At 47.2% G+C, this 25,277-nt stretch overlaps 2 protein-coding genes across 2 annotated transcripts in view; one reads left to right on the forward strand and one right to left on the reverse strand.

Moving 5' to 3' along the window:
* The window catches only part of TMCO6 (transmembrane and coiled-coil domains 6), a 30,896-nt gene extending 11,796 nt beyond the window's left edge, over window positions 1–19,100 (reverse strand). Inside the window, exon 1 of the mRNA XM_058677785.1 lies at window positions 19,002–19,100. The gene's annotated coding sequence lies outside the window, so the exon portion shown is untranslated. The remainder of the gene's footprint in view (window positions 1–19,001) is intronic.
* On the forward strand, window positions 14,790–23,990 carry LOC101522636 (uncharacterized). The gene is made up of 11 exons (XM_058677898.1): window positions 14,790–14,832; window positions 15,260–15,435; window positions 15,943–16,020; window positions 16,281–16,363; window positions 16,918–17,004; window positions 18,576–18,709; window positions 20,141–20,349; window positions 21,894–22,091; window positions 22,453–22,617; window positions 23,590–23,748; window positions 23,829–23,990. The coding sequence occupies exons 1-11, from the start codon at window positions 14,790–14,792 to the stop codon at window positions 23,988–23,990; spliced, it is 1,494 nt and encodes a 497-aa protein (XP_058533881.1).
* The last annotated feature ends 1,287 nt before the right edge of the window (window positions 23,991–25,277 follow it).

Genomic DNA, 25,277 nt, shown 5'->3' on the forward strand with positions numbered 1-25,277 from the left:
CTGGGGAGTCAATTAGCAGATAGAAGACCTCTGCATCTCTCCTCTCTGTAAAATCTGCCTGTCAAATAAAAATTAATCTTTAAAAAATGTTACTTGAATGGTAAATATATCTGGAGCACATACAACGTTATTCTATGCACTGTTCAGGAGCCAGTAATACCCTTCCAAAGGCGATAAAACCCACAGCTGATTGCTTTCTTCCTCTACCTCCCTGTTCCCTTTCCCCTAACCCCCAGGAAAGCCGAGCAGGAGCGTCTTCCATTCTACACATGCTCATCAGGGCACTTCTCTGGAAGGGTTAAGCCCATCTGACACACAGGCACAGACTCAGGTTGTTAATGCCCAGGAAAGAGATGTCACATTCAGTCTCTGAGCCCAGACCTTTCATTACTTTCCTTTTCTTTCTTTTTTGAGTCTTTTTCAAGATTTATTTATTTATTTTTATTGGAAATGCAGATATACAGAGAGGAGGAGACACAGAGAGGAAGGTCTTCCATCCGCTGATTCACTCCCTAAGTGGCCGCAAAGGCCAGAGCTGAGCTGAGCTGAAGCCAGGAACCAGGAGCCAGGAGCTTCTTCTGGATCTCCCACACCGATGCAGGGTCCTAAGGCTTTGAACCATCCTCAACTGCTTTCCTAGGTCACAAGCAAGGAGCTGGATGGGAAGCAGGGCTGCTGGCATAACAAACTCATTTGAAACTCCTATGGGATCCTGGGTGTGTAAAGCGAAGACTAGCTACTAGGCTACCGCGCCGGGATCTTTCATTCCTTTTCAACATATTTTATTTGAAAGGCAGAGAAACAGAGAGGGAACTCAATCTATCACCTGCTTCACTCCCAAAGTGCCCACACCAGTTGGGACCAAGCTGGGTGGAAGTCAGTAGCCCAGAACTCAATATAAATCTCTAACACAGGTGGCAGGGGCCCAAGTGCTCGGGCCAGGTCCACATTCCGCATCTGGAGTGCCTGGTTTGAGTCCCAGCTTCTTTTCCAGGTGCATGCCAATACAGGATCCTGAAGAGATCATCTGCTCTTTTCTTCCTTTATTTCTTTTTGTTGTTGTTGTTGTTGTTAAGTATTTATCTTTATTTGAAAGGCAGATTTACAGAGAGAAGGAGAGACAGAGAGATCTTCCACCTGCTGGTCTACTCCACAAATGGCTGCAACACCTAGAACTGGGTCTGGTCTGAAGCCAGGAGCTAGGAACTTCCTCTGGGTCATCCATGTAGGTGCAAGGGCCCAAGGCCTCGGGTCATCCTCTGCTGCCGTCCCAGGCCATTGGCAGGGAGCTGGCTTGAAAATGGGTTGCCAGCACCACAGGTGGAGGCTTAGCTTGATATACCACAGTGCTGACCCTGAGATCTTCATTCTCTTGATATTAGGTCCAAACAAGATCAGAAATTACTGGTCAAGGAAGAAAACATTTTTACTGCAGAATGGGCAGCACACTGGGAGTTCCAAAATAGGATTCCAGCTCATCTTGGCAGTAGGCAGACGGTCTGATATAAGACTTCAGCCCACCCAGGCAGTGTGGGGAGTACTTCACAGAGACTTGCTCTGAGGGGGCTGTGTCCAATAAATGCGGACGATGATAAAGGGGGAACCCACTCCCTTCTTGTGGCCTGGGAAAGCAGTAAAGGTAGAGGATGGCCTAAAGTCTCAGGATCCTGTACCTGCATGGGAAACCTGGAAGAAACTCTTGGCTCCTGGCTTCAGATTGGCTCAGCTTTGGCTGGTGCAGCTACTTAGGGAGTGAGTCAGCAAATGAAGATCTTTCTCTTTGTCTCTTCTTCTCTCTGTAACTCTGACTTTCCAATAAAAATAAAATAAATCTTTTAAAAAAATTGTACCCTGCCACCTAACAGATCCTGGCACTCAGTACATCTGTGGATCACACTTTCAGGCTTGACTTTCTAACTTGAAATTAGGACATCTCCAACAACTTTAGCATGAACAGGATGTGTGCCCCAGCTTCCTCTCTCTCTCCCACTCACACACAGTACACAGTAACACTGATACTCGGGATACCAGACATTCCAGAGGTGCCTGCTCTTCTGAATCCTTCTTTATTACAATGAGGAGGCAGATACATCAGAGCACCATCTACCTGCTTAAAACAGGACCAGAGGGAAGGCACAGAAGCTTAGTGGTCCTGCCTACCTCTGGCCTGCATCGGCAGCCACACAAGTAGCAACTGGGAATGACAACAGTGATGGGAAAGTTAGAGGTCACCAGAGGACCACAATATTAGCTAGACTCCCACAGGAGTGTCCCCAGCAGGCCTTCAACTAGCCTGTTGAGAGACTTCCAGTGTCACATCAATGCTTCCCACCTTTGAATAGTTCTGACCACACTTGATCAGTTTCAGAACTTCTGTTCTGCCAGGGGCTCTGTGTTACAGCCTGGTTTACTAAGATTAGTCAGAAACATGTGTGTCCTCAACCAGTTCTCAATCCAGCCACAGAGAAAGAAAGAGATGTGAAGGATACTCATGATTCAATGACAGGAAGGAATGAACTCTACAAGGGAGGTAGTACTAAGAAGAACTAAGCCTGCAAGTAGACATCCAGACATAGACACTAACCAGTTAGGCAGCAGCTGCAAACCTTCATGTACTCCAGTGCCTAGTCTGTGTCAGGCGCTATGCTGAACTCGGAATGGAGCAGGAATAATGGAGACACTTCTGTTGTGTGGAGCTTTGGTAAAAACTGGATGGTAGATGTTAAACTGGACTGTTTGTGTCCCCCAATATTCCTATGTTTAAGTCTCAACCCCCAATGCAGTAGTGTTTGGAGATATGGCTTCTAAGAAACAGATTTATATTCAATGAAGTCATGAAGGTACGGACCTGGGGTGGTGTTCACTCCAGCAGTCATGATGCAGGCTAAAATGCATCCTACACTGGATTGCCTAAATTTCTAGCTCTGGCTCTTGACTCCAGCTTCCTGCCAATGCAGACCCAGGAAGGCCACAGTGATAGGTCCAGCTTGGGTCCCCACCATCCACATAGAAAACCTGGATTGTGTTCCAGGCTCATGGTTCCGATCTCCATTCAGCATTGACTGCTGTTGTCATTTGCAAAGTAAAGAAACCAATGGAAACTCACTCTTTCTTGCTGAAAGAAAAGAAAAAGTGTGTGTCTGTGTGTGTGTGTACATGTGTGAGTGCCAGTGGTATAGTAGGCTGTTTCTACCTGCAGCATCAGCTTCACACATTGGCAGTGGTTTGTGTTCCAGCTGCTTCCCTTCTTTTTTCTTTTTTTAAAGATTTATTTATTTTTATAACAAAGTCAGATATACAGGGAGGAGGAGAGACAAAGAGAAAGCTGCTTCCCTTCTGATCCAGCTTTCTGCTATGGAAAAGCAGCAGAAGATAGTTCAAGCCCTTGGGCTCCTTCACCCATTTGGAAGACTCAGAAGAAGCTCCTGGCTTCTGGCTTTGGCCTGGTCCAGCTTTGGCCATGGCAGTCATTGAGGAGTGAACCAGTATATGGAAGATTCTGTGTGTGTGTGTAACTCTGCCTTTAAAATAAAAATAAAATTATAAAACAACTATTTTTAAAAAGGAAAAATGAGGGAAAGGAAGGTAAGGCTTTGATCCAACAGAATTAGTATCATTGCAAAAGAAGTCAGAAAATCCACCTCACACATATCATTTTCCTATCCGTTCCCCCCTCACACAGGACCACATAAGGATACAAGAAGGGGGGTCACACACAAACCTGGAAGAGGAACCAGAACCCACTGAACTTGCACCTTGATCATGGCGTTTTTTTTTTTAAAAGATTTATTTATTTTTATTGGAAAGATGGATATGCAGAGAGGAGGAGAGACAGAGAGGAAGATCTTCCATCTGATGATTCATTCCCCAAGTGATCGCAACGGCCGGTGCTGCGCCAATCCAAAGCCAGGAGCCAGGAACCTCCTCCAGGTCTCCCTCGCGGGTACAGGGTCCCAAGGATTTGGGCCATCCTCAACTGCTTTCCCAGGCCACAAGCAGGGAGCTGGATGGGAAGTGGGGCTGCTGGGATTAGAACCAGCGCCCATATGGGATCCCAGTGTGTTCGAGGAAGACTTTAGCCACTAGACCACGATGTCGGGCCTGGTCATGGGCTTCTAGCCTCCAAAACAATAAGAAAAAATGTCACACAGCCTGAGCTGACTGGGAATGGCTTAAGTGAATGTGACAAGTGCTGTGAAAATGAATGACCCAGCGAGTTATAAAGGACTGCCAGGGAAGGCCTCTCTGCTAAAGGGTTACATAAACAGAGACCTGGGTACGTCAGGAAAGAGAGGTTGGGGATATATAGGGCAAAGCATTTCAGGCAGCAGTCACAGAAAATGCAAAGATCTTGTGATCTCTGGGATGTGACAGGACACAGTAATGAGGACAGTATGGCTGTGAAAGAACAGTCAAAGGTAAACACAAGGCGAGAGAGACAGCAGAGCTAGATCTCATGGGCCTTAAAGGGCTGCTACTGAGAGTGTGGATCAGTGCCAATCTGCACATTTTACTACTGTCCTTGCAGAAAATGAATATGAAAGGCAAGGAGTATATAGACAATCTTGAAAAAATTAAATCAGGGCCTGGCATGGTGGCCTAGTGGCTAAAGTCCTTGCCTTGAATGTGCCAGGATCCCATATGGGCGCCGGTTCTAATCCCAGTGGCTCCACTTCCCATTTAGCTCCCTGCTTGTGATCTGGGAAGGCAGTCGAGGACCAAAAGCCTTGGAACCCTGCACCCACATGGGAGTCCCAGAAGAGCTCCTGGCTCCTGGCTTCGGATTGGCTCAGCTCTGGCTGTTGCAGCCACTTGGGGAGTGAAACATCGGATGGAAGATCTTCCTGTCTGTCTCTCCTCCTCTGTATATCTGCCTTTCTAACAAAAATAAAATAAATCTTAAAAAAAAAGAGAGAAAAAGAAAAAATTAAATCAAAAAAGGCTGGTGAACTCATGCTTCCAGATTTCAAAACATACTATAAAATGCATAATCTGGGTCTGGCATGATAGTTCAACTGGCCAATCTTCCCTCTTCAAATGCCATGACCCTATATGGGCTCCAGTTCATGTCCTAGCTATTTTACTTTCAATCAAGCTCCCTGCTTATGGCCTCAGAAAGCAGTGGAGGATGGCTCAATGACTTGGGACCCTGCACCTGCGGGAAACCTGGAAGAAGCTCCTGGCTCTAGATTAGCTAAGCTCCGGACACTGTGGCCATTTGGGGAGTGAAGCAGCAGATGGAAGATCTTTCTGTCTGTCCTCTTTGTAAAAATTTTCCTTTCCAATAAAAATAAATAAAAATTTGGAAAAGAAATCGCATAATCAAAATTGTATGATACTGATGCAAAGACAGATATAGATATTTATGGATTTATTCACCCATGCCTAGGGTTGGGGCTCAGGATATTCCGAGCGCAGCCCAAAGGTGAAGTAAACTGAACCAATAAAGCAAGGCAGAAATGTATTCCACAGAAAGAAGGAAGTGAGGCAAGGAGAGGCAGATGGGCTGACAGAAGCAAGGGCTTCACTTCCACATTATTCCTTGTGGCCAACTGTTTGGTGTAATGTTAAAGATTTTATGCTGAAAGTGTAGGATATTGTGGTTATAGGACTTCCTTCTCTGAGCCCAAATTAGTTTCCTCGTAGCTTCCTCTTTTTTTCTGTTGCTGTTGTTATCTGGGACTAAACACAAATACTAATTCCTTCCTTCTACAATAACTCAAGTTCTTGTTCTTTTTGTTGTTAAAATATTTATTTATTTTTATTGGAAAGGCGGAGATACAGAGAGGAGGAGAGACAGAGAGAAAGACCTTCTGTCCGATGATTCACTCCCCAAGTGATCGCAATGGCTGGTACTCACTGATCTGGAGCCAGGAGTCAGGAGCTCTTCCAGGTTTCCCACATTGGTGCAGGGTCCCAAGGCTTTGGGCTGTCCTCCACTGCTTTCCCAGGCCATAAGTGGGGAGCTGAATGGGAAGCAGGGTCACCGGGATTAGAACTGGCGCCCATATGGGATCCCGGTGCGTGCAAGGCGAGGACTTTAACCACTACGTTATTGTACCAGGCCCAAGTTTTTGTTCTGAGAAAAAAAATTTTTTCAGTCTCTTCTAACCTATCTTCTCTTCTCCAATATGAGACTCTGCCTCTTTTTCTAATGCTGAGACCTACCTCATTGTCCATAATGTGGAGAGCTCTTTATGAGCCACTTAAAATCATGAGCAAGGGGAAAAATCTGAACATTGAATTCTTGTACATATCTTTTAATCTGGTAGAGTTTTTAAAGTAATGGATGATAGAGTTCTCTCTTTTTCTCTCTTTCTCTCTTTCTCTGCTCTCTGTAACTCTGCCTTAAAAACAAAAATAAATAAATCTTTTTAAGATTTACTGTTAATTTTTATCTCACAGTCAGATATACACAGAGGAGGAGAGACAGAGAGGAAGATCTTCCATCCGATGATTCACTCCCCAAGTGATCGCAACGGCTGGTACTGCACTGATCAGAAGCCAGGAGCCAGGAGCTTCTTCCAGATCTCCCGCACGGATGCAGGGTCCCAAGGCTTTGGGCTATCCCAGGCCACAAGCAGGGAGCTGGATGGGAAGTGGAGCATCCAGGATTAGAACCGGCGTCCATATGGGATCCCAGCGTGTTCAAGATGAGGACTTTAGCTGATAGACCACCCCACTAAGCCCATAAATAAATAAATCTTAAAAAAAAAAAAAGGAGACTAGGCATGAGGCATTGACTCAACTGGCTAATCTTCCACATCCAAGTGCCCAAATCCCATATGAGTGCTGATTTGTGTTCTAGCTGCTCCACTTACATGTATGTATGTATGTTCCACTTATATATATTTCACATATATACACATATATATATAAATTTTTTTAAAAAGCTTTCATTCCTGACACAACAAAATATGGTTGAATTAAACTGTAAATGAAATAACATTCTGTGCTCCAGATCTTAAAATTGTTTTTTTTTTGATGGTCAACAGCCAAAGTTTATTAGTGGCATCAGACTAATCAGACTAGGATAAAGGAGGAGGTATTGAGTTTATCAACAGAACCCATCAATTGTTTCTATAATCTTGTTTGGAACTCCTTTGTATATCCCACCAAGTGTTCTCATTCACATGCTATCCAATCAGCTGTTCTCATACAAATGATATCCAATCAGTTATACAAAAGTTATCCATTTGGTTGTTCCCATACAACATTATCCCATCAATTGTAATCCTGTGCTAGATCTTAAAATTAAGATGGTAACTCTATCCTAGTGAATCTACATTAAAATTTTACTGATTTATTGATTCATTTATTTTCATTGGGAAGTCAGATTTACAGAGAGAAGGAGATACAAAGAGAAAGATCCTCTGTCCACTGATTCACTCCCCAAGTGGCTGCAATGGCTTGAGCGAGCTGATCCAAAGCCAGGAACCAGGAGCTTCTTCTGGGCCTCCCACTCGGGTGCAAGGTCCCAGGGCTTTGGGCAGTCCTTGACTGCTTATCTAGATCACAGGCACTTCTGGTGACCACAGAGAGCTGGAAGGGAAGTAGAGCAGCTGGGATATGACCTGGCTTCCATATGGGATCTTGGGCCATGCAAGGTGAGGACTTTAGCCACTAGGCTCCCATGCCAGGATCTACATCGAAATTCTTATAGGAATCTAAGTTGATTTCGTTGCACAAAGTGACAGCTTTCTACAGACACAAAACATGCATATAACCTCAGGAAAGAAGAACAGAACTTGGAGACTCATACATCCTGATTTCAAAATACATTGTGAAACAATGGTTAGCAAGACAGTGTGGTAGTAACATAAGCATAAACATAGAGACCTGATAGAATGGAGGTCAGAATTCAGAAATAAACCTGGATTTATGGAAAGCTGATCTTGACAAGCAATAGAGAGACACTAGTCTTTTCAACCAATGGCTTAGGATCACCTGGGCATTCACATGCATGCATGATCTGGGATCTTCAGTTCATACAGAAACATTTATTTGGAGGCAGGCATCAGGCACAGCAGTCAAGACAGCACTTCTGGTGACCACAGGCCACATCAGAGGGCCTGGATTTGGGTTCCAGCTCTGTTCCTGATTCCAGGTTCTTGCTAACACACACCCTAGGAAACAACAGGTAACACCTAAAGTAGTCAAATCCTTGGCACCCAAATTGAAGATACAGGTTGAATTTGGGGCTCCTGGCATTGGCCTGGTGCAGCATCCACTGTTGCAGGCATTTGAGGTGGTAAACCACTGGATGGAAGCTCTCTCTCCCTCCTTTTAAATAAATAGAAAATTTAAAAGTGTTTTTCATGAACTCAAATGAGTTGATGACTTAAAATAGGTCACCTGGGCCACTCCTGACTCATCCAAGTTGACATAAAATAAACCATTACTCCCCCCCCCCACACACACACACACGTTCACTGCCATAGGGGGTTCATTCAGAAGAGCCTCTTTGGAGAGGGAGGACACCAGGTCAACTCAGGTAAGGAAATGGGATAGTAGATAGGGAGGGGTGATGGTGATAGTGTCATAGGGTGTGGGCAAGACTTAGGAACCTAGACTTAGTTGATACCAAAGCCATATTTTTTTGGCCCTGGAAAGATCTGGAGCAACACACTCCTGTAGAGGCCCAGCTGAGTTCTTTGAGAAGAGGTGTGGGGCTTCAGAATCTTTTTTTTTTTTTTTTTTAAGATTTATTTTTTTGGGCCCGGCGGCGTGGCTTAGCGGCTAAAGTCCTCGCCTTGAAAGCCCCGGGATCCCATATAGGCGCCGGTTCTAATCCCGGCAGCTCCACTTCCCATCCAGCTCCCTGCTTGTGGCCTGGGAAAGCAGTTGAGGACGGCCCAATGCTTTGGGACCCTGCACCCGCGTGGGAGACCCGGAAGAGGTTCCTGGTTCCCGGCATCGGATTGGGGCGCAGCACCAGCCGTTGCGGCTCACTTGGGGAGTGAATCATTGGACGGAAGATCTTCCTCTCTGTCTGTCCTCCTCTGTGTATATCTGGCTGTAATAAAATGAATAAATCTTTAAAAAAAAAAAAGATTTATTTTTTTGAGCGCAACATGGTAGTCTAGCAGTTAAAGTCCTCACCCTGAAAGCGCCCAGAATCCTATATGTGCACTGGTTCTAATCCCAGTGGCCCCATTTCCCATCCAGGCTCCTGCTTGTGGCCTGTGGCCTTTGAGGACGGCCCAAAGCCTTGGGACCCTGCACCCATGTGGGAGACCCAGAAGAAGCTCCTGGTTCCTGGATTTGAATCAGCACAACTCTGGCCGTTATGACCATGTGGGGAGTGAATCATTGGACAGAAGATCTTCCTTTCTATCTCTCCTGCTCTCTGTATATCTGACTTTCCAATAAAAATAAGTATATCTTAAAAAAAAAAAAGACATGCACATGAAACACCTGTTGATACCCATGCATTAGCGCTCAGATAGAGCTATTCATCTTATTTTCAGGTTGGTCACTCTGGATGCTTCAAAGGATCTTTGTGCTGTCATTCCTTTCCTTACCTTCCTTCATTGCAGAGTCTCCAAGACTGGTAAGGGAGGTGGAGGTGGAGTGAGCAGTTGGGAGAAAGAGAGGTGGAACAGGGCTCAAAATGCATTGGAGGAGGGAACAAAGTGGCATAGGAGGGCTGTATAAACTCTTTAAAATGTAAAATGTCTGAAGAGTTGGGATGCATCAGTGCAGACAAGCTGGAAGCCTCTGACTGCCACCGGAGCGGAAAGAAGCTAAAGCCCTCTGCTTTGGCTTGAATGTGTCTCCCCAGAGTCTCGGTGTTGGAATTCAACTCTGAAATCCATGTGAATGACATTTGGGTTAGTAGTAATTAGGATTATACGAGTATACAAGAGCAGGCCCCTATGGCAACGTGGTGACATTGTGAGACACCGAGCTGGCACATTGGCTCTTGCCCTCCACCACACTATGGCACACCAAGAAAGCCCTCACTGAATGCTACGCAGGTGCTGTGGCTACACTCTTGAATATTTCAGCCCTCAGACCAGACCTGTGAACCAAAAATACTTCCATTCTTATCAGGTATGTAGTTTCAAAGGTTTTCTTGATTTTTTTAATGTTCTCCTTTTTATTTTTTAAAGGTTAATTTATTTTAAAGGTTTAAAGGCAGAGTTATGAAACAAGGAGAGGGAAGGAAAGAGGTCTTTCATCCTCTAGTTTACTCCCCAAATGGCTGTAATGGCTGGACCAGTCTAAAGTGGGAGCCAGAAGCTTCTTCTGGGTCTCAAACGTGGGAAAAGTGACCCAAGAACGTGGACCATCCTCTCTTGCTTTTCCAGGTCACTAGCAGGTAGTTGGATCAGAGCTTGAGCAGCAAGAACTTAAACTGGTGCCCATTTGTGATGCAGGCATCGCAACAGGAGGCATTACTCCACATACCACAATGCTGGTTGTGACATTCTCCCTTTAAATATTTGATTCAATAGACATAAAGTTCTTTATCAAGGGGCAGGTATGCTGGTATAGCGAACTAATCCTCTACTTGCAGGGCCATCAATTCATATGGGCCCAGTTCTGTCCCAGATGTTCCCTTTGTGATTCAGCTCCCTGTTTATGGCCTGGGGAAGTAGCAGAGGATGTTTCAAGCCCTTGAACTCTACACCTACAAAGACATAGAGGAAGGTTCTGGTTCCTGGCTTCAGATCAGCTTGGCTCTGGCCACTGTGGCGATTTGGGGAGTGAACCAGCAGATGGAAGATCTTTCTCTCTCTCTCTCTACTTTCAAATAAAAATGAAAATAAATTTTTTTCTTTAAGATTTATTTTATTTTTATTGGAAAGGAAGATATATAGAGAGGACAGAGAGTAAAATCTTCTGTCCGCTGATTCACTCTCCAAGTGACCACAATAGCCAGGGCTGCGCTGATACAAAGCCAGGAACCAGGAGCTTCTTCTGGGTCTCCCACACTGGTGCAGGGTCTCAAGGCTTTGGGCTGTCCTGCCCTACTTTCCCAGGCCACATTCAGGGAGCAGACGGGAAGCGGGGCCACTGGGACATGAACAGGCACCCATATGGGATCCTAGTGTGTGCAAGGCGAGGTCATTAGCTGCTAGGCCAGCACCTCGAGCCCTAAAACAAATTTTCTAAGTTTTATTTTATTGTTTATAATGATTACACGGTTGATCAGGGTGGACAGGATTAATGTTTAGGGAAAATTGGATGAACTTACTGTTTTCAAATTTGCTATTGCTATTGCAGTGCCCCTCCATTCACCAAGAATTTTTGCTGTCATTGTTTGACTGGGGTAGTTTTCCCATTTGTTCTGTTCTTCTGCTATGGCACCGAAGCGGCTACCATATTCTCCTTTCACAACTTGGCCTGTGTCCATTGCTCTGACTTTTTCACTAAGTCAGCAGTGTTCTGCGCCCGGCACCGTAGCCTAGCAGCTAAAGTCCTCACCTTGCCAGGATCTTTGGGCTGTCCTTGACTGCTTTCCCAGGCTACAAGCAGAGAGCTGGATGGGAAGTGGCGCTGCCGGGATTAGAACCAGCGCCCAAATGGGATCCTGGCGCTTTCAAGGCGAGGACTTTAGCTGCTAGGCCACGCCGCCGGGCCCACCATGATAACTATTTTATAGAAATTTATTTTTGATGATGTTTACAAAGTTGAGAAGGGTGTGTACCCATATGGACCACTTATTAGGGTGTGGAGGGTTGAGGTATGGGCAAAAGTGGATGACACAATGGTTTTCATTTTTTTTTCTTCCTGTATCTGGTAAAAAGGGGGGAGATAATTTTTTTATTTTTAAGATATATTCATTTTTATTGGAAAGGCACATTTACAGAGAGAAGGAGAGCCATAGGGAAAGATATTTCATCTGCTTGTTCACTTCCCAAATGGTCACAATGGCTAGAGCTGAGTCAATCCAAAGCTAGGAGTTTCTTCCAGGTTCCCCATGTGAGTGCAGGCTTGAGCCATCCTCTACTGCCCTCCTGGGCAACAAGCAGTGAGCTGGATCAGGAAGTAGAGCCGCCAGGACACAAACCAATACCCATATGAGATCCCAGTGCTTGCAAAGGGAAGATTAGCCAACTGAGCCATGGAGCCATGCCCTACCATGATAATTTTTGAAATTATGCAATCATAATATGTAATTATGAATGATTCATGGTTTTAGGTATTTTTATTACAGCAACAGAAAATAAATGAAAACATCTTTTAAGATCACCCTTGTGACGTAAATTAAGCGGAAGCTACAACCACAGTGAGCAGATGGCCCAAGAGTTGAACAAGGCCACCCAGGAACCTCAAGATTGGCCTGAATCACTCAGGAAGCTTAGGCCAGCAGAACCACCTTGACCTCAAGTTTCTTCCTAGAATCACTTGTCCTGCCTGTGACGGCTGCCACCGCTGTGGCACAGTCATGCTCCCTTGTTACTATCAGCAAATAGCCACTTGTTTCTGGTGGACAGGCACAGCTGACTGTGGCTCCCCACCCCTAGGAGCTTGCTCTCCAGGACCCAAAGACCAGCACTGTAGGAATGGAAAGGCCTGATGGTTTGTGTGCCTCACTGTTTGCGGCTGGTGTACAACCCACCACCTGGACCTCAGCCCCAATGCACTGCATGTCACCACATACCCAAAGCGACCTGTGCAAGGGCCTGACCTCTTTCAATCTGTCCTTTGTTCAGCTCCAGGAAGTGTGCTGTAGGTTTCTCTGACTCCAGAAATTTCTATGTTAAAATCCTAACTCGCAGTGTGTCTCATAGGAGGTGGGGCCTCCAGGAGATGGTTACATTATGAAGGCTATATTATCAGGAATGGGATCCGTGTCTCACAACAAGACCAGGGTGTCTTGGTGCAGCAGGTTAAGGCATCACTTGGGACACCTCTATCCCATGTTGGGATGCTGGTCCCAGCTACTCCGTGCTTCTGAATCAAGCTTCCTGCTAATTCAGGAAGTTGGAGCCATCACAGGATGGCTTAAGTGCTTGAGCCCTGGCCAATCAGATGGGAGATCCAAATTAATTTGGCTTCAGCCTGGCTCAGCACTTCGTGCTGCAGGCATTTGGGGGATGAGTCATCAGATGGAATGCAGTTCTTTCCGTCCTTGTGTTGCTCTTTCACATAGATGAAAATATACATTTAAGAAATTAAAAATAGGCAGTTATTTGAACCAACTTTTCTCTGAAGAGAAGATGGCCAACAAACATGTATCAAGGGGCTTCAGTGGTAATTAAGCATCAGTAATTAGTACCAGTGATAATTAAGGAAATGCTAATCAAAACCATAATGAGTTATCCTGCTGCACCCTTGCTGGGGTGGCTAGAGTCCAGAAAAGAAAAATAAGCATCAGGGACAATGCGGAGAAAATTGAAATCTGATGTGTTGCTAGTGGGAATATGAAGCAATGTAGAACTATGCATGACCCAGAATCCCACTTCTAGTTATACAACAGAAATGAAAAGAGGTATTCAAACAGACACTTGCATATGAATGCTCACAGCAACACCAACCATCACAGCGCAAGAGTGAAAACAACCCAAATCCCTTTTGGATGAACAAAATATCTCACAGCCATACAATAAAGCAGCACTCCATAAATACAATAGCCATATCAAAGAATGAACCTCACCAACAACTAGATAAAGATCATATAGGGTCCAGCGCAGTAGCCTAGTGGCTAAAGCCACTTCATGTCCCAGCTGCTCCATTTTCCTTCCAGCTCCCTGCTTGTGGCCTGGGAAAGCAGTCGAGGATGGCCCCAAACCTTGGAACCCTGCATTTGTAAATCTGTAATCTGACTTTCCAATAAAAATAAATAAATAAATCTTAAAAAAAAATCATATGTTGATGATTCCATTTCCATGAAATACCCATTAGAAGTAAATCAACAGAGGCAGAAGGTCTATTAGGGTTTGCTCCGGCTGAGGAGGAGGTGACTATGGTGACGGGGGCATGCATCTGTGCAAACACTAACAGTCACTGAATGGTACATTTTCGCTGAGTGGGCTGTACAGTATACGAATTACATCTCAATAAACCTGCAGTCTTGAAAAGACTGCTTTCTACAGATACATACCAGAAATAGATTTTCTTTGAAAACAAAAAAAAAAACAAAAAAGTCTCCGTTGAGGATGGAACAAAAAAATGACATTGGCCAGGAGCTGGTCACTGTTGAAGCTGGGTACTTGGAGAGTCAGTCATTACACTGTTCCCTCAATTGCTACAGATGTTTAAAATTTTTTTTAAAGATTTTATTATTATTGGAAAGCCGGATATGCAGAGAGGAGGAGAGACAGAGAGGAAGATATCTTCCATCCAATGATTCACTCCCCAAGTGAGCCGCAACGGGCCAGTACGCACCGATCCGATGCCGGGAACCAGGAACCTCTTCCAGGTCTCCCACGCGGATGCAGGGTCCCAAAGCTTTGGGCCATCCTCAACTGCTTTCCCAGGCCACAAGCAGGGAGCTGGATGGGAAGTGGAGCTGCCGGATTAGAACCGGTGTCCATATGGGATCCCGGGGCGTTCAAGGCGAGGACTTTAGCCACTAGGCCACGCCGCCGGGCCCAGATGTTTAAAATTTTAAGGAAAAAAAAAAAAATAAAGCAGCTTTATGCAGTGTTTCCTGTGGAGACAGGGAACGGTCACTTTCCTTGACAGGTTACAGTCCAGAGCCACTCCAGCTCTCAAATTGGAACATGAATTATTGAGGGAAATCTAAGAGGCAAGACGTCACAGAGGGTGGAAAGGAGGCGAGTACAGGTGCTAGCTCCAGCTGGGCAGCTCTGCCCCCTCCAGGGCCCTTCGCCATGCTGACTGTGGTGGTCCAAGTGGAGCTGGGCAGTGAATCAGGTAAGGAGCCTGCTGGTGTGTGCTCAGAGAGGCACAGACCAGGAGCCGTGCTGAGTCAGCCCGGGCTGGGTGCTGGAGCTCTGTTCCACTGAGAGTTGATGTGCAGCCCACCTTCCCTTAGGCCCTGAGGCCTGCAGCCCCACACTCCTTCTGGAGGGGCCCAGGAGCCTCCGTCTGCTTCAGCCGGGGACTCCAGAGACTCAGGTAGAAAGAAATGGATGGGGAAGGTGCAGGGAGGGACAGGGGAAGAGGAAATGACGTTGCTGACACTGGCCTCGCCTACAGGGGAAAAGCTTCATCTTTGACAGAGTCTTGGGGACTGATGGTGCTCAGGTAAGAGGTCTAACAAGGGTGATGGGAGAATGAGAAGGCCACCCAGTCTCTGGGTCCTTGGGGTGGTTGCATCCACCACCAGTCCCTTTGCTCTGAGGAGGATGGGATGGGGCATGTGAGCAGGTAAACTGTGCCTGTGTCTCCCTGCAGGAGGCATGGCAGGAGCTGCTGGCACAAGTCCAGCCCTTGCTGGGCTCCGTGGGCCAAGGATACAGCGTGGCCCTGTTGCTTCAGGGTCAGGAAGTCCAAGCACCCCAACTTGTGCCTCAGGTGAGATTCAAGGCAGCCACCAGGACACAGGCCTCATGTGGTAGAGGTCTTGATTCTTCCAATATATTTAAGAGACCCTCCCTCAACCTCCTCCCGGCTGGACAGCACATTTCTTCTCTCTGGCTCCTATGCACTCTGGTCTGTAAATAACATCTTTCAGGGTCTGCTTATTATCGGGGTAGGCGAGCAGCTGGGGCTGAGAAGAGGCGGAGGTGCACATGGATCAATCGTGCAGGTCTAATGCTCATGGTTTTTGGTCAAACTAATAATCCCAAACTTGGAAAGCTGCCTTGGGCCCTTGCTGTCGGCTTCTGCCCCACAAACACCAGTGGAAGCACTGGGAAAGTTCACTTTCCGTGAAACGTTAAGGAGAGGGCTGGGGCTGCTTCTGTTCTGGATGCCAGGTCCCCAGTAACCCACACAGGGCCTGATGCAGACTTCCCAACTCAGGCAATGTTGAAGTTCATCTGACGCTTAAGCCCCTATAGGTCCCCTTCTCCACTCTAGCTGCTGCAGATGCTGTTTGAAGAAGCTCAGGCCCTGAGCCACTCGGACACTATGCTTAGCACGCTTAGTCTGGTACAGGTGAGAGCCTTGGGGGAGTATAGAGCAGGCCTTGGAAGGCAGGGCCCTGGTGACCCTGCAGAAGGGACTTGAGGGTAGCCAGAAGAGCTTGTGCCCAGCCCCTGCTCTGCTGTCCTGCGGTTTCCTCTTACTGGACTGGGAAAAGGTTGGCTCTTGGATTTCCTCGAGGGGGGGATCCTGGATTTCCTTGAGGGGGGATCCTGTGAGCAAAAGGTAGGGGAAAGGCTCAGCTTGGACCAGGAGTGCTTGTGTGATCCCAGCTCAACCCCCATGGGATGGCCCAGGACCTGCTCTCTCTGGCAGAAGAGAACCTATCAGTGCTGGACGTGGCCCCTCTGGGTTTGTGAGTATCTGGGGGCTTCTCAGGGTGTGAGGGTGCTTGTCTTGAGGTAGGGTTGCACCCTGCAAGCCAAGCCCTTGGAGGTTTCTGCCTGCTCTCATGCAGAGGAAGGAAGCTCTGAGCCTTGGCGGAAAGGGGAGGGATGTGCTCCCAGGACTCTCTACCGCTGGTGCTCTTCCTTCCTTGCTACATGCCCAATCCCTACTACTCTTTTATACATGTATAGTTCTTCAATTTCCCTCTTCCCCCATACCCAACCCAGCCTCTTCTGGTCATACTGGGTGATTCTGAACACCTCCCTGAGCAGGACTTCAGTATCCCTACCTGTAAAATGGGGAGCAATTTCAACTGTCTCATTGCCCTTACTGGGCAGGTCACAGAAAGGGGAAAGAATACGGTGGAGAGAAATGGTTTTTAAGGGAGGTATGCTGAACCTACAGCCTTTGGAAGGAATCTTACAGGCTCTGGGGACCTCATGGGCCCCCCAGGGAGAGGCTTGAGGGGACTGGACCAGAGCCTTGGCACTCAGGGGCTGAGCTTCTTTCCCTTTCCTCCAGGGTGGTGGAAGGTGCTAAGGAAGTGGAAGTGACTGACTCGAGAGCTGCCTCTGAGCTGTACTTGCAGGCCACAGGGGCTGAGGGCAGGTGAAGACACCAGGGCACCTGTTCCCTGTCACTGCTCACCTGCCAGGCATTTGGCCTCTGACTCCCTTCTCTTTCACAGGGCTCACTCTCTTCTTACTGTCACCATGTCCCACCCGGGGCCTGACCCCGTGCAGGGATCTGCCACCCAGGGTGTTTGGCGAGGGGCCTTGCGGATCCTACAGCTGCCAGGAGCTCCGTAAGTCTAAGGAGGCCTTCTGACTGCATGGGGGCTAGCTGGGGGCTGAAGTGTGGGTGTAGAGGCCCAGGGCAGCATCGAAGTCTCTCCTAACCTCAGTTCTGACAGTTGAGGGTGCCCCAGAGCCCAGGCCAACACCATCTGCGAGCAGATGATGCAGCAAAAGGCAACTGGGGAGAATAAGAGGAACCTTAAAACAAACATAAACGTTTCCCATGACCACTTTCTCATATGCTCATAAGCATATCAAGGGAAATTCGTAAACATTGTCTTCAATTTTTTTTGCCTGATTTTAAAATTTTCATTTAAAAAATATTTTTAGCCACTTATGATCAGACTAAAAATGTGAAAGAAAATACATTTCCAAAACCATATCATGTTTCATTATATACCTCATTTTGCAAATTGATCTGACATTATTTCTACCACCATTTCTCACTTTCACAACTTCTGAGCCTTGAGCAAAGGACAGAAAGTAAAGCATGAAGTCAAGGTTACTTGGAGTTTTCTATCTTGGTTTGGGAAATTAGAAGGGAAAAAAAAAGGAGGGGGAGAAGAGAACCCTAAATTCCAGACTATAGTTTCATCTTTATTCAAATGAATAATTTTGGAGCCCTTAGTACATTCACAATGTTGTGTGTCAGTCACCACTAATTTTAGAACATTTTCTTGACCCCAAAAAGGGAACCTGATCCCATTTGCAAGCATTCCTGAGCCTGCATCCTAATCCCAGTCCAAGGCAATCAATAATTCACTTTCTGTCTATAGATTTACCTATTCTGGGCTTTTCATATAAATGGAATCATACAACATTGAGCTTCTTTTCACTTAGCCTAATGTTTTCAAATTCATCCATGCTGTAGCATCGTAATTTCACTTAAAAATTTTATTTAGGGGCCAGACCAGTGTGGAAGCATATCAGACTAATCTCCACCTGCAGTACCAGCTTCCTATATGTATGCTGGTTCTAGTTCTGGCTACTTCTCTTCTAATCCAGCTCTTTGCTTATGGCCTGGGGAAACAGCAGAGGATCACCTGAGTCCTTGGGACCCTGCACCCAAGTGGGAGACCAGGAAGAAGCTCCTCGCTCCTGGCTTCTGATCAGCTCTGCTCCAGCTGTTGCAGTCATTTGGGGAGTGAACCAGCAGATGAAAGATCTTTCTGTCTCTGTCTCTCCTTCTATTTGTAACCCTGCCTTTTAGATAAACAAATATTTTAAAAGGTTTAAATAATAATAAAGACCAATATAAAGTTGTAAATTTGTCTACTGGTGCTTAACAGGTATTGGAAACAGTGGACCCTTCTGTCAGAGCGTGATTCTGCCCAGTTTCTTTCCCCATCACTAGCAGACATCTCTCCTCCTTCTCTCTGGCAGAGACTGCCCCCTGATGCAAGTATTGGCTGGTGAGGTTACTGGTGAGGAAGAGGAGGGCTCTCTGCCTTGGACTATCTCATGGCTCCTGGAAGGAAACAACTACAGTGGCCTACTTCTTCATCTGGACCCCCAAGGTAACCTGGAGGGGGGTTCTTTGGGAAGCTCTGGGATTTGTCCTTAGGCCTGACATCCTATTATCCAATCAGCCCTAATTCCAATCACAACTGAGATATGGGCCAAAAGAGAGAGAGAGAGGGAAAGAGAGAGAGAAGGAGAGGGAAAGAGAGAAGGAAAGAGAGAAGGAAAGGAGGAGGGAGGGAGAGTGAGACACAGAGAGAGAGAACTTATAGGAAGTTCAGCAAGGTCTCAGAGTGGGTTGGATGCCAAAGTCTGGACAGGTCAAGGGTAATGATAAGAGGAACCCACCTACTTCACACTTGAGAGATGCTCTTCTCAAGGAATTTTGCATTAATTGCCTTCAATTCTTGCCACAGTCCCATCAAGTAGAGGCCTAATTTGCACATGAGGAAAAGGAGACAAGGCTTACTTTATGGATAAGGGAAGAGAGGATCAAATATATTGGAAAATCAGTTGTTTGAAAAATTACATCAAGCATTCAGAGAAAGTCAAGGTGGGGGTATAGGTCAGATAAAAAATGACAGTTGAGGGCTCGACATGGTAGCCTAGTGGCTAAAGTTCTCGCCTTGCACACACTGGGATCCCATATAGGTGTCAATTCTAATCTCGGCAGCCTCACTTCCCATCCAGCTCACTGCTTGTGGCCTGGGAAAGCAGTCAAGGATGGCCCAAAGACTTGGGACCCTGTGCCTGTATGGGAGACCCAGAAGAGGCTTTGGGTTCCTGGTTTTAGATCAGCACATTTCCAGCCACTGTGGCCATGTGGGGAGTGAATCAACAGATGGAAGATCTCTATTTCTCCTCCTCTCTGTATATCTGACTTTCCAATTAAAAAATAAATCTTTTTTAAAAAAGGAAATGACAGTTGATAATTATGGAAAGTGATAAGTTGCTTTCCTACATACATATATGTTTATAATGAAAAAAAAAATCTGACCCTCTAACTGTCTCTAAAAATCAACAAACACATCTTCATTCAGCCAGTAAATTCTCAGGTATCACCATGGGCCAGGCTCCACTGAAAGAGGAAGGTAAGTTGGGCAGTGCACCCCCTCCGGGGCTGGCGTGTATATCTGAGAGGCCAGTTTGTATCCTGATTCAGAGCACTGGCTTTAGCATCCACCAGGCCTGGGCTTGAGCTCCAGCTCTGCCATTCACCAAGAAGGTATCCGATCTCTCGGAGTTTAGTCACCTCATCTGGGAATATGGAGGAAGGCAGGATAGATGAGAGCTGTCGCCTCACAGGAGTGTTGTGTGGATAAAAGGGGTAATTCAAGAATGACGAAATCATGAGACTGTCGGCACACATGAAATTCTCACAGGAGTTAGATGTTTTTATTAACAGTACCATTAATCAAAAGGCGCGACCAATAGTGTGCTTTGGGGTCCACAGGAAGTAATGATTTACTGAAGTCTTTCCTAATTAGGTACCTCCCGGAGTTTGCTCCAGGCAGCTTTGTCCGGGGCCTTGGAAAGGAGAATGCGGGCAAAACAGGTGAGGCCCACCCTGTGGGATGCGGTGGAAGAGGCTCGAGCCCGCAGGGCTGGCCTGAAGACTCTGCGTTTGAGCCTCCTCGGGGACACACTGACGATCAGTGGGCTTGGCCAGCTGGGCAGGGCACTGCGGGAGCTACAGGTGTGTATGGTCGGGCGCAGGGGCACCCAGGGCAGCAACAGCCAGCAGCCGCTATGAATTCTCTTTCCATAGGTGATAAAGGCCTGTAGTCAGCACCTGAGAAACCAGACATTCAAACGGGCTGGAGCTGAGGCTGGGGGGCTCCCAGAATCACAGGTATTTCCCTCACCCAACTTCTTGGGAACGCGATTTGTGCATGCCTTCGTATCATGTGTTTGCACCACACCATGAGGAGGAAATCACTCACTGATTTCCTGATTCCCAAACATTTACTAACCACCCATTCTGCTGGGCACAGAGTCAGGTAAGTCTGCGAATTCCCTGTCCTGAGGCGCTTACTATTGGTTGGTAACACCAGGATCAGTGCTTTGAGAGGTTTATAAAAACAGCATTCTGGGGGCCCAGTGCGGTAGCCTAGTGGCTAAATCCTCACCTTGCATCTGCCAGGATCCCATATGGGCACTGGTTAGTGTTCCAGCTGCTCTACTTCCCTTCCAGCTCCCTGCTTGTGGCCTGAGAAAGCAGTAGAAGATGGTCCCAAACCTTGGCACCCTGCACCAACAAGAGGGAGACCAGAGGAGGCTCTTGGTTCCTAGCTTCAGATTGGCTCAAGCTCTGTCCACTGTGGCCACTTGGGGAGTGAATTAGCAAACGGACAATCTTTCTGTCTCTCCTTGTCTCTGTAAATCTGACTTTCCAATAAAAATGAGTAAATCTTAAAAAAAAAAAAAAAAACAAACACCAGCATTTTCTGGGGGAATCTAAGTCTTGGCAAGGGAGGGAAGGGAGCTTTAATGGATGAAGTAATTCCTGAAGTGGGCTGGCAACGATGAGTCAAGAACAGAACATTCCAGGCCTAGGGATTGGCAGGCAAAAACTCAAAGGGAAGCAAGTGCCTGCAAATGGCTCAATTCTCTGGAGAGGAGAATCCAAGGCACAGAGTGAGCAGAGAGAAGAAAGCAGGAGGTAGGCCAGGCAAGGACTTGTTAATCTATGCATGTATTTGGATTCTGCTTGAAGGACAAAGGAGAACCACAGAAGTATGTTCAGCAGGGAAGACAACGCTGCTCCCACCGTTCAGGTGAGCAAATTCAGGGTCAGAGAGACATGTGAACAGTACAAAGTAACTGGCATTATCAGAGGCAGAAGAGGTGCAATCACACTCCATTCCTTAGAAGCCAAATACAGGCAGTTTCATCCCATTAGGCAGAGTCTTTCTTGTGCAGAAAGGGGTTAGTGTACCACGATGGGTGCAGATGGTTGACACCCTACCCCTGCTAGCCTCTCCTGTTCCCTCCCTTCCCATGGTTACCTGCAACTTGTGTTTGCAGCCCTGAGCCTCAGGCATTAGATTTGTTAGTGCCCACATATTGAACAGTGCCCAAGTGCCATGGCTCTGGGTGCATCGCTTCATCTCATATCCTTTACAACTTTCATCAGTTCTATTTTATGGAAAAGAACATGGAGTTGCAAAAAGCTGGTCAACTGCCTCAGGTCGTACAGCTTTATCTCCATTGTTCTAGTCATTATTAATATTTTCTTAGCATGTGACAGACTTGATAACAAGCCAGAGCCCCGGCCTCAAGCAGTGCCTAAAGGTGGATCTGGGGCCTGGGGCTTTGGGAGACAGGGGTCTTCTTCAGCTATGTTGTGATTATTTCTCTATTCCTTTAGCAGCAAGAACAGCATCTTTAGGATCTAGGTTCCAACCAAAGCAACTTTCTGGGAACACCGAGGAACAGGTAAGACCAGAGTCTCCCGAGAATGACTGATCATTGAGGGAGCTCACAGCTGCAAAGCCCAGCTCATCTGCCACCTTCTTACCCTGCCTTGACACCAGGGAGAAATACATCACTGGGAAAGCCAGGGACTTGATGGGCTACCGGGTCCCTGAGGGAAGAGCAAGAGACTGGCACAATTTTCCTACTGGGTTGGATGAGAGGCACGGGATCCACGGGCTCTTCCACCAGGCCATCGAGGTCTTGAATGTAGTTCTGGGAGCAGCCATGGGAATGAGGTTTTGTTGGAGAATTTGGGCTGTGTCCCAAAGCTATGCACACCTGTGGGTTTCTGGCTGAGTCCTGACTGATGGATGCTATCTAGGACCAACAGGCTCCAGATGTGGCCTTGCAGTTCTCCCTGGCCCAGGCTCAGAGGCAGAGACTACGAGAGCAGCATCAAATCTGGATCCAAGAGAAGCTGAAACATTTGGAAACACTGGAGGAGGTGGCAGAAGAGCAGAACAAAGGCCTGGTGCCTGAAGACGAGGTGAGGAGGGTCAAAGGTGGATGAGCCCTGTGCACAGGGCTAAGACCCAGCATCAATCACAACAACCAATGGGCTTGCATTCTTTCTCATGGTCTTCACAGCCCTACGGGTGATAGATGAGACAACTCCATGCCAAGGGGTAGGATGGGGGATCAAGTTGCTTGTGGGTACAAGGAGGCAGACTTGACTCAGGCTGGAGTGGATCAGAGGAGAGGACATCTAAGCTGAGATTTAAACAACAGGCATCAACCAGAGAAATCCACTAGACTCCTGGCCCTGCAAAGGCAATTTGTGCATAGTATATACAGGGGTGGGGAATCTTTTTTCTGCCAAGGGTCATGTAGATATTTATAACTTTACTTGCAGACTTTCCACAACTATCAGCTTAAAAATTAGCCTGCTATTGATTTAATTGACTTTCCAGTCTTGCCTGTGGCTGTCCTATCAGAACCAAATGATTTCAGGGGCCCGAGATGGCCTGTAGGATGGATGTTACCCACATGATAGAGACACTCAGCAAACTAGTAACTTCCTTGAATGAATTAAGAAGAGAACTTGACGTACATGGCACGAGGGAGGCAATCATGTTCTCAAGACAGAACTGGATGAGCAAAGGCCCAAAGGAAAGCACTTCCCCAAGGGGCCCTGGGAAGCACCAGCTGTCCAGTCTGGCTGCAGCCCAGTAGGTGTGGTGAGAGGTAAGGCTGCAGACACAAGTGTGTGCTGCATCTCTAGGTTTGGATTTTGCTTCCAGGAAGATGGTGTATTATTGAAACGCCTGTGTCCTATCATCTCTGTCCTTCAATGGCCACAGGAATTTGAGCAAGTGAGGTCACTTCTCTGGTTCAGTTTCCAAATCTTTAAAATGGTCATTGTCTCATTTGGTTGCATAAAAGGAGATAATACACAAAATATTTAGCACCAGTCTGGCATGTGATGGTACTCCACAACGGGTACATACTGTCACTTAAGGCCTGCGAGACAAAGACAAGGTGGCACCGGGAACGGACAGTGCTGAGACTCCAGCTAGAAGCCCTGCAGGAGGAGAGGGACAGAGCAGAGCAGGACCTGGCAGCTCTCTACGACCTGCATGTGCAGGCTGCCCGAGCTCGGACATGCCACATGTTGCAGGTCAGTGGGGAAGGAGGGCATGCCACGGGCTGGTGCCCCAGGGCTGGCTAATCAACAGGCTTCTGTGAATGTGGGTACAGGTATTCCGAGCCTGGCAGAAGCTGTGGGAAGAGCAGGCCAGGACCACAGAGCACCGTCATCGCAACCTGTTGGCTGGCGTCCTGCAAGACACCATCAACTTGGCCACACAGAACCAGGAGCTCCAAGCCCAGAATTGGCAGCTTCAGCACGAGGCAGACTAGGGGTGTGTGTATGTATGGGGGGGAGCAGTCACGCTACAGCCCGACCCTGTGCCAGGTGGGGACACTGTGACTAGGAATCCTGTTGTGGTAGTTTTCTCTTGCCTCAGTCTCAAGGGTCCTAGCAGTGAGAAGGCGACGGCACACAACCAAGTTGACCCTCATTGCTGATCAATAATACTCTTCCTAACCAGGTCTCCTAGTGCCAATCTCTCTTAGCACATCCAGCATCTGTTACTTCATTTACTCTTTTCAGCTGCCTCGTAGGCAGGCACTATGGGATCCTCATTTCAGAGATATGCCAACTGAAGCCAGGGGCAACTAACAGCTAAGGACAGTTAGTGAATAAGTGGCAGCAAAGCCAGACTTCAAAGTCAGTTCTGCCATGGATCTACACTGCAGATAGAAATGCTTCAGTGTTTCAGTGTGCATCAGAATCACTTAGGAAGTTTTTTTTAAGGTGGGAAAAATATTTCCAAAACCCTTTTCCCCAAGTCTCTAAGATTTTGTTAGGTCTGGGGTAGACCAAAGACCACCCCCCCCCTTTTTTTTTAACTAGGTCACCAGGTAGCCTATCAAAGAAGCAGGGGGGTAGTCATTTCTCTTGTCCCAACTTTTAAAAAACATCCTGGCAGCTCCACTTCCCATCCAGGTCCCTGCTTGTGGCCTGGGAAAGCAGTCGAGGATGGCCCAATGCTTTGGGACACTGCACCTGCGTGGGAGACCTGGAAGAGGTTCCTGGTTCCCGGCATCGGATTGGCGCGCATTGGCCCGTTGTGGCTCACTTGGGGAGTGAATCATTGGATGGAAGATCTTCCTCTGTCTCTCCTTCTCTCTGTATATCTGACTTTGTAGTAAAAAAAAAAAATTATTTGAAAGGTAGAAATGGGGCTTGTGGGCCTGGTGCAGTAGCCTAGCAGGTGAAGTCCTTACCTTGCACCACACGGGTGCTGGTTAAATCACGGTGGCCCTGCTTCCCATCCACCTCCCTGCTTGTGACCTGGGAGGGCAGTCGAGGATGGCCCAAAGCCTTGGGAACCTGCACCCATGTGGGAGACTTGGGGGAGGCTCCTGGCTCCTGGCTTCAGATTGGCTCAGCTCCGGTCATTGCGGTCACTTGGGGAGTGAATCAGCGTTGGATGGGAAGTGGGGCTGCTGGGATCAGAACCAGTGCCCATATGGGATCCCGGCGCGTTCAAGGCGAGGACTTTAGGCACTAGGCCACCACACCAGGCCCCTAAAAGTAAGTCTTAAAAAAAAAAATGGAGCTTAATGCTGTGGCACAGCAGG

Source organism: Ochotona princeps, chromosome 19 (genome assembly GCF_030435755.1).
Source record: "Ochotona princeps isolate mOchPri1 chromosome 19, mOchPri1.hap1, whole genome shotgun sequence".
NCBI classification, from domain to species: Eukaryota; Metazoa; Chordata; class Mammalia; order Lagomorpha; family Ochotonidae; genus Ochotona; species Ochotona princeps.

Bases quoted from the DNA above. Each gene is read 5' to 3' on its own strand.
- LOC101522636 (XM_058677898.1), top strand. From the start codon at position 14,790: ATGCTGACTGTGGTGGTCCAAGTGGAGCTGGGCAGTGAATCAG. The intron at 16,364-16,917 runs GTGAGTATCTGG...CCTTTCCTCCAG, and splicing joins GACGTGGCCCCTCTGGGTTT to GGTGGTGGAAGGTGCTAAGG. The intron at 17,005-18,575 runs GTGAAGACACCA...TCTCTCTGGCAG, and splicing joins GCCACAGGGGCTGAGGGCAG to AGACTGCCCCCTGATGCAAG.